General features: G+C 44.4%; 1 protein-coding gene across 1 annotated transcript; it reads left to right on the top strand.

Annotated features, from left to right (window-relative positions):
* Positions 1-1160: 1160 nt before the first annotated feature.
* HINT1 (histidine triad nucleotide binding protein 1) lies at positions 1161-6864 on the top strand. Its single transcript, XM_086629496.1, has 3 exons — positions 1161-1293; positions 5635-5739; positions 6523-6864. Exons 1-3 carry the CDS (start codon positions 1183-1185, stop codon positions 6685-6687), a joined length of 381 nt encoding a protein of 126 aa, XP_086485622.1. The 5' UTR covers positions 1161-1182; the 3' UTR covers positions 6688-6864.
* The last annotated feature ends 1991 nt before the right edge of the window (positions 6865-8855 follow it).

Below are 8855 nucleotides of genomic sequence, written 5' to 3'. Positions count from 1 at the left end.
AGAGTGGGACCCGAACATCCCGGAGGTAGGAGGACAGACCCAGCTGACCCCAGCAGTGGTCCCAGCGAGGGACCATGAAGCAACAGAGCCTCACTTCAAAGATGCTCCGTGGCATGGAGTCTGGAGTCAGATAGGCAACCCCTGTGGGCGTCCAAGATCTGGTAGAAAGTTTCTGCAGAGAATTCAGCCTGTTTAGGAAAGAAGTACGTGCAGCATGGGATGTTGTCAGTGAGAAAGGCTATTATATATTATTGTTAGGTTTTTAGGGTTTTTTTTTTTTCTGCTTTTTCATTTTTTCCTATTTCATGACTGGTGTCATATATATTAAAAAAGCATCTATGATTAGATGTGTAGATGTATAATTTTGTGTTGCCCTCAGCAAATTATTGCCTGGTCATACTGGCTGGTCCGTTTTATAATTAGGGAATGGCTTATGTGTAGAAGGGCTGACACATTGAACTGCCTGTGATTTCCCCTCATCCTGGTGCTAGCAGCACCCAGCACCTCCAGCTAGACCCTGTGTATTTTATGACTTTACCCTCCAAGCTCTGGGGCCAGTGCTGATGTTTAAAAAAACCCTCTGCTTGGCTCAGCCCAACCCTTATCTTCATGAGCCCCTGTGGCCCCGAGAGTCCTTGAAGCACTGGTGCGGTCTGTTCGCCTTGTGCTTTGTGCCAGGAGCCACACAACTTTCACCTCAGACACCTCTGCCGAGGGAGCGGGACCTCCGAGACAGGATTTGCAGCTGTTGGGGTTTCTCCTGCAAACTTGTATGGAAAAGCTAAGGGCAGCCCTGCCAGAAGCAGTCATTTTGGCCGCAGGGCGGGATCCCAAGAAGTCACACAGACATTTGGGTCGGATTTGATGCCGCAATAAACAATATTACTGCCTGCAACAGCTTCTTTTTTCCCGCCACGGCACATCAAACCGCTTATTTCACCGCAGAGCCGACAACACCTCCTCCCGAGATCCCTCCGCGCCTCCCTGAGCCTCATCACTGCGGATCGGCGAGGGCGGGCCAGCCGAGCGGGCGGGGACAAGTGAAAAGGACAGGCAAAACCGCCAATCGCGAGGTGGGCACGGCCGGCCGGGATCCGTCTATCCAATTAACGCCGCGGGGGGCGAGGCCGCGGGAGTTAGCGCGGGGTGACGGGCGACGGCCGCCGCGCGGGGACGGCCGCCATGGCTGACGAGATCAGCAAGGCGCAGGCCGCCCGCCCCGGCGGCGACACCATCTTCGGGAAGATCATCCGCAAGGAGATCCCCGCGAATATCATCTATGAGGACGAGCAGGTGCGGGCGGCGCGCCGCCACCTCCTTCTGGCAGCCGCCTGGGTCGGGGGGTGCCGCTGAGGCGCTGGGGAGCGCGGCGGCGCGGGCGGGACGGACCGGGCCCCGCCACACGCTCCCGCGGCATCGCTGAAGTATCGGGCTTCCTCGGTGCGCGGCCTGGAGAGTGCCCGGGCGGAGGCAGGGCTGCAGCTGCAGCTCGGCCCCGGCCCCGGCCCCAGCCCCGCTGTGTCACTGTGCGGAGGACGGCCTCTGGCGTTCGTCGTGCCGCAGCCGTACGGCATTGCAGGCCGCACGGGCTTCACTGCCGAGGGACACGGAGGTTCTTACAGCTGGTGTAGGGGGGCAGCCGTGAAACCTTAGATTCACCACCAGCAGGCAGTCTCCTTGTGGATTCCCGCTGTAGTTCTCTCAGCAGCCCACCGTAACAAGCTGCTTTCGCGCGTCGGAAGCGCAGATCTTGATGTGCCTCTCAATAGCGTTATGGAGATTATGCAGCTGTGCGTGCCAGGCTTTGGCTATGAACCTCTGAGAGGTATTACTAAAGTCAGGAATTACGGAGAATGACAGCTCTTTCTGCTCTTCACAAAAGTCTGGAACTGGTTATCCTGCAAGCTGCAAATACCGGTTTCTGTGGTGAGGTAGGACTGGTATTCAGCGATGCTGGTGCATCACAGCATGCTAGGAGCTAAGTGAAATGCTTAGCTTATGAAAAAATGCAGCTGTTATCTCCAAGACATAAACTAAACTAGTATCCAGTATAAGCGGTTTTATTTTTTTCAGTTGAAACACTGAACGTTAAGAGGGACTTTTGCAATAAGAGATTATTTGCCGTGTAGAATACAGACGCGCTATAGATGTTGTTTGTCTGATTTGTGTGCATAAAAATTGTGCATAGCTTGGAACAATGTTTTCTTAATAGATACAGAAGTATTGCAGCTGCCCTGCTCTCACGAATGTTGGAAATTTTCACTGCTTTCTGAAAATCATGCTTATGTTACTGCTTTCTGTCTATATGAGGAGATATATTCTTTCTTTCCGCAGGTCAAAGCTTCATGAGGTTTTTCCTCAGCTGTAATGGCTGCAGCAGTGTAACCTGAGTACTGTGCTTGATTGAGAATGAGGCCGTTGACTTTCCTGAGTGACTTGAGAGCACATAACCTACTCTGATTGCCATTAGTGCAGAATATTTTCTGGAAGAGTAGTTACCTGCAGTATCTCAATTCATCTATGTATTGGAGAGATATGTGTTTGATGGGTGAACTCTTTGGTGGATGAGGAATCCAGAGGGTGGTGATTAACAGCTCGATGTCCAGATGGAGGTCGATGACAAGTGGTGTCACTCAGTGGTCTGTATTGGGACCAGTACTGTTTAATATCTCCATCAATGGTGTAGACAGTGGGATTGGGTGTGCCCTCAGCAAGTTTACTGATGACACCAAGCTGTGTGATATGGTTGGATGTGCCTGAGGGACGAGGTGCCATCCAGAGGGACCCAGAAAAGCTCGAGAATTGGGCTTATGTGAACCTCATGAGGTTTAACAAGACCAAGTGCAAGGTCCTGCACGTGGGTCAGGTCAATCCCTGATATCAATACATGCTGGAGAATGAAGGGATTGAGGCAGCCCTGCAGAGAAAGACTTGGGAGTACTGGTGGATGAAAAGCTGGACATGAGCCTGCAATGTGTGCTTGCAGCACAGAAAGCAAACATCAAAAAGTGTGGCCAGCAAGTCGAGGAAGATGATTCTCCCCCTCTACTCCATTCTCATGTGACCCCACCTGGAGTACTGCATGCAGCTCTGGAGTCCTCAGCACAGGAAAGACATGGACCTCTGGAAGAGGGCCACAGAAATGCTTGGAGGAATGGAAGACCTCTCCTATGAGGAAAGGCTGAGAGAGTTGGGATTGTTCAGGCTGGAAAAGAGAAGGCTCCAGGGAGACCTTATTGTAGCCTTTCAGTTCTTGAGAAGGCCTGTAAAAAAGATGGGGACAAACCTTTTATCAGGGCGTGTTGCGATAGGACAAAGGGTAATGGTTTTAAACTGAAAGAGGGTAGATTTAGAGTAGATATAAGGAGGAAGTATTTTACAATGAGGATGGTGAAACACTGGAACAGCTTGCCCACAGAGGTGGTAGATACCCCATCCCTGGAAACATTCAAGGTTAGGTTGAATGCAGCTCTGAGCAACCTGGACTAGTGGAAGGTGTCTCTGCTCACTGCAGGGGTGTTGGACTAGATCACTTTTATAGATCCCTTCCAACCCAAACTATTCTGTGATTCCATGAAGTTCTTTTTAGAGGTGGCTGGAAATGTTACAAGGAGAAATGTAAGGAAAGCTTTTAATCATTAATTTATGTGCAGAGAAAAGGAGATGTTAAAAAGTACAAAGTCTCTGTGGCATTAAGCCTTATCACTGTTTTAGTTGAATCTAAACTTAACTGAAATTAAGGTTGGTTTAACCATGTGCTCATGGACTTTGTGTGATTGTGGTTTTTGTTCGATAATACTTCTGGTCTCTGTCTCATAGAAAATTATTTGCTACTAGTCTTCTGCACATTAAATGGTTTGACTCAGTTTGGCCTTTTGTAGTCTGCCTCTTTGCGGACCATGTAGAATACAAAATCATAGAATGATAGAATCATCTGGTTGGAAGAGACCCTCAAGATCATCAAGTCCAACCATTCACCCTGCACTGTCAGGGTCCCTAAACCATGTTCCTCAACACCAAATCCACACGGTTTTTAAACACCTCTAGGATGGGGACTCCACCACCTCCCTGGGCAGCCTGTTCCAAGACTTCACAACCCTCTCTGTAAAGATGTTTTTCCTGATATCTAACCTAAATTTCCGCTGGCATAACTTGAGGCCATTCCCTCTCGTCCTGTCATTCATAACGTGGGAGAAGAGACCGACCCCCATCTCCCTACAACTTCCTTTCAGGTAATTGTAGAGAGCGATAAGGTCCCCCCTGAGCCTCCTCTTCTCCAGACTAAACAGTCCCAGCTCCCTCAGCTGTTCCTTATAGGACTAAGTTCTCTAAACCCTTCACTAGTTCAAATGATCAACTCAAAGTAAGCTGTATTTAATTTATTCATCCGTTCTTTGCTTACCACTCTTCTCTGTTTGGGAGAAACAAGCAGTTTATGAGAGATGTAAAATTGGGCATTATCTTATTAAAGATGGCTTAAAATAGGACAGGTTGGAGGTGTACAATATAAGGCATTGTTAATGTAAGTAAAGCTTTGGCTTTTCACCACCTTTACTCTTGGCAGAAGCCACAGTTCTTCTCAGTAGAGCAGCGTAGTTGCAGAGAAAATTCACTTTTATTGATTCACAAATAACTGAAGGCATCTCAGACATACGTATTTTGAAGAATGTACAATATGCACTGCTTGTGGTGTGACTCAGCCAGTGACTACCAGATGTTTTGCTGTTAAATGTGATGAGTATGTCAGAGATGCCCTGTGGTTAGCAGTGGCAGTGTGGGCACCTGCAGATTGTGGTGGTTGCAGTAGCAAGAAGTCCTGGTGCCCTTAGTGCAAAGAAGCATAGTTTCCATTTCTCTTTCTTTGCTCTCTCTTTCACTTCTCTTATCTATTGGAAGTTCCTAATTTGAGATTTATTTACTGTAGTTAGGTGCTGCATGCAGTTCCCGATTAACAGTAATTTTGGTACTTGCATAGAATTAGTTGGGAGTCTACTACTTACTACAGATAGTTGACATTTTCAAAAGTAGTGCCTTTCCCTCAATTTGAGAATGTCTGAAGTAGAGCCAGCCTTAATACGTTGTTTTGAAATAACCTTTTTTTCTGAAATACTTGGTGCTATTGAGAACAGAAATGTCATATGGCCTCAATCACATAGTTTCAGGTTCTGTGAAATTGCCTTGCTATCTTTGACCAAGGCAATATTCAGATACAACTGGAAGATGATTAGCAACTGTTTGCCATTTGTTTTATTAAACAGGGTGTTAATAAAAAATTGAAATAAACGTGAACGTACTTTTTATAGGCATGCATGCCATCATCTCTGTTAGTTGTTAGATGTATGTGGAAATGATAGATCTTGAACCTAATTGCGTGTTAACTTGCTGAGAAGTCTATAGGTTTTAAATAATACTTAACGCAGAATAATGATTTTGGTTTTTTTTGGTACCAGCAGGTCTTGGTAAGTAAGTGTTTTGTGTTTAGAAATGACTCAAGAAAAATCGATGTCTCTGCATATGTTTGGGGTAGCTGACAATAATCTGCTAAAGTATGCATTTAGTGGGGCATATTGATTTTCTTAAACTCTTGTCTTTCCCTGAAGCAAATTATGTTTTAACTGTTCGCTCTTCCTCCAGTGCCTTGCGTTCCACGATATTTCACCCCAAGCTCCAACACATTTCCTAGTGATTCCTAAGAAGCCAATCGTCAGGTTATCTGAAGCAGAAGATTCTGATGAATCTGTAAGTACTCTAGAAGCTTTCTGTACACCAAGCTGTACCTCTAATTACTTTGTAATTAACTAGACTCCCCCCTTTTCCTCTCGACATTTCAAAAAGGCAAAGTAGTTTTCCCATACCATACTCTTTTTCCTCTAGCTTAGCATGGGAACGGAGTTAAGGTTTTCCAGTAAAAGCAGTGATAATAAAGCAAAACGTATCTCTGGGTATGTATTTGCAGTGCAAAATACATTGTTATTTTGGAGTAGAGTCTTGATGTCTGTTTTCACAGTTTACAGGCAGTAGTACTTATTAGAATATAGGCTTGGGGTTTTTGGCAGGTCAGAGCTGAAGAAAGGGAAGGTTAGTTGAGAGGTGCTGAATATTTCATTTGCAACTATAAACATCCAGTTCAAAGATTTTGTAAACCCTTACATGATAAATCTTAAGTTTCTTTGTCACCAGAATTATACACGTTACCTGAAGAAGTAACAGAGGCTTTAACCATGAGATAGATTTAGCTTCTGGGACACTTTTGTAGGCTGTTACTGTCTAGCTTGAAAAAAAATCTATGGTTCTGTTTTTTTCCCCCTGTTATGCATAGTCTTTATAGCTTTTCTTGGAAAGTGTCAGTTGCAGGCAGACAACAATTTGAAGAGCAGTGGCTGAATTTCTGAGAATTAGCATACTGGCTTATCTGAATAGTTCTCTGCTCTCATTCCTTCCCTTTCTGCCCTCTCCCCTTTTTGTTGTTTTCTGTTTGTTTGGATTTTTTCTTTTTCTGTTTTTTTTTTTTTTCTCCTCCAGCTTCTTGGGCATTTAATGATTGTTGGCAAGAAGTGTGCTGCTAACCTGGGCCTGACCAATGGATTCCGGATGGTTGTGAATGAAGGGCCTGAGGGTGGGCAGTCTGTCTATCACGTACATCTCCATGTTCTGGGTGGTCGTCAGTTGGGCTGGCCTCCTGGCTAAGATTTTTACACCACAAGAGCTAACTGCATGCACACAAATTACCACCAAATAGATTTAATATGTTGTCCATCAATTTAGCCACTGTTAATGTATTATTTTTTTTTAATGTGTGTCTACAAAGGGTAATAAATGCTCTGAACAACATTCGCACAATAAAGATTTAGCATGTGGGAATCATCTCTGTCTGGTGTGTCTTACTGATAGAAACAATTTTGCAAGTTAAAATGGTGTTCTCTGGAGTTTAAGTACAAAGCATGTTTCAGTCTGCTGTTAACAATAAATATTCTGCAGATAGTGATTTGCCGAGCCATTTGAAACCTGAAGATGCGACTGCTTAGCAGTCTTTCTTGTCATTTGGGAAACTTCTAAGCTTTTTGAATGTGGTATGTAAACATTCACAAAGCCGGTGTAGGCTGCTGCTGAAACTTTTCCAAATGTGCTGTGCAAGGGTTGTGTCAGTACAGTGCAGTGTGTTGGAAACATGGAGCTGTTGGAGCCCTCTGTCACTGGCTACTTTATAAGACCCCATCTTTTCTGATGAGAAAGTGTAAAACAATACTCTTAATGGCAGCTGTGATAGTTCGTAGACATTGATATTTACTTCTATGTCATGATTTTGATGGAATTGAGAACTTGAAGTGAAAATACTGAACTGTGTCTGTGGGGTCCTTGTAAGATGCTCGGGGCATTTAATCTTGGTACGTAAGCAGCATGATGAAGTATATATATGTTTTAGATTCCAGATTTTATTTGGTGGACTTTGTCCTTCGGTGAATAGTAATTTCTCTATGTTGCTGCGTATACTTGTTCATGCAACACTGTCATTGAATCTCCAAGGCAATGAATTTTCTTGAAGTTAGGGTTACAGATGTGTCTCCCAGTGTAAATATAAAGTAACTCTTCTTTCTGTTAAAATTGAGAAGTCCCAGCTGACCAGTGTTTCTCATGGAAGATACTTGGAAACCTTTAAGCAGATGCCTTAAGAAAAACTGGGGTATTTGTGAGCGCTGCTCCAGAGTACAATTTTAACACCGAAGATGTAAGAGAAAGAAATGTGGAAGTGTAGAAGGTGGACAGGTGAAGGCTACGAGTTGCCATTTCCATTCCAATAAAAACTTGTAAGGTTGCTAAAGGCATTTGAATTCATTCAACTTGAAAGTATTCTGTAAGTACTTTTGAAGCTTCTGAACCCTCAGAGTTCTCACCCTAAGACAGGATTTTGCCTGGAAAATCAGCTAGTGCTTCTGAAGGCAACCGGTCTGTAGTTGAGTTAGGGATAAAAAGGTGGTGCTGTAGTGGTAGCCTGATAGCTTATCTCCTGGATGCCCTGCTCAGAAGGGAAGAAGAAACCACCCAAGCCCCAGAGGTACGTTTTGCCTAAGCAGACAGTTGAATGTGTGTTGCAAGAATGAGGTATCACTGAAAGATACAGTGTGGTGACAGTAAAGGTTTATGGCTGGGAAACTTGTCGAAAGAAGACCATGGAAGGCACATAAGGATATTGAGATTAACCATTGGCACCCAAGTGTGGGAAGGGGCATGTGATATGTGTGCTACTTTCACTTTTCTAATTTCTGTTTTCTTACATGTGTACTTACACCAGCATTACCATTTGTGAATTAAAGCATGACTAGTGAAGTTAGTTGAATCACTGCTGAACCGTGTGTGAAAATAACTCAGTAAAGCTTTTGTTTGTTTTCTTGGAATCTGACTTGCAGATGTACGTGTTTCAGGAAGGTAAGAAGATTTCCAAGTGAGGGCAGAACCATGGAATTGTTGCAAAGGTAGCCACAAAGTGAGCTTGCTAAACAGTTTAGTTGTGCTAACTTTGTTTTGTCCTGCAGTACCATGAAAACCAAACATTGATGCTTGAATGATGGGAAGAGTAGTACTGAGCTTAAGACACCTGTCAGGAAATGCTGAACTCAATATGTGAAAAATATAATTGAAGGAAAACTTTCTTTTTCCCCAGTTTGTGTCTGTTAAGACATCACTGAACCTTCAGGAAATGGGAGAACTGCGTATTAGTTGCCCTCTTCTAGCTCTTAAAAGCACCTGTCAGTTTGTTGCTGAAAGGTAAACTTCAGCCCCTGTGCCATTAATTTCCTTCGCTTGAGTTGCAGTCTGTTATTTCTCTGGCTTGACATTGCTAACAGATCTGAGATACT

Source organism: Tauraco erythrolophus, chromosome Z, assembly GCF_009769465.1.
Source record: "Tauraco erythrolophus isolate bTauEry1 chromosome Z, bTauEry1.pri, whole genome shotgun sequence".
Lineage (NCBI taxonomy): Eukaryota > Metazoa > Chordata > Aves > Musophagiformes > Musophagidae > Tauraco > Tauraco erythrolophus.
The sequence above is the reverse complement of the archived record's forward strand: the minus strand, read 5'-3'. Positions and strand labels throughout refer to the sequence as shown.

Excerpts from the sequence above, each read along its gene's own strand:
- HINT1 (XM_086629496.1), top strand. The coding sequence starts at position 1,183 with ATGGCTGACGAGATCAGCAAGGCGCAGGCCGCCCGCCCCGGCGGCGAC. Across the intron at positions 1,294-5,634 it reads TCATCTATGAGGACGAGCAG|TGCCTTGCGTTCCACGATAT; the intron begins GTGCGGGCGGCG and ends CTCTTCCTCCAG. Across the intron at positions 5,740-6,522 it reads CAGAAGATTCTGATGAATCT|CTTCTTGGGCATTTAATGAT; the intron begins GTAAGTACTCTA and ends TTTCTCCTCCAG.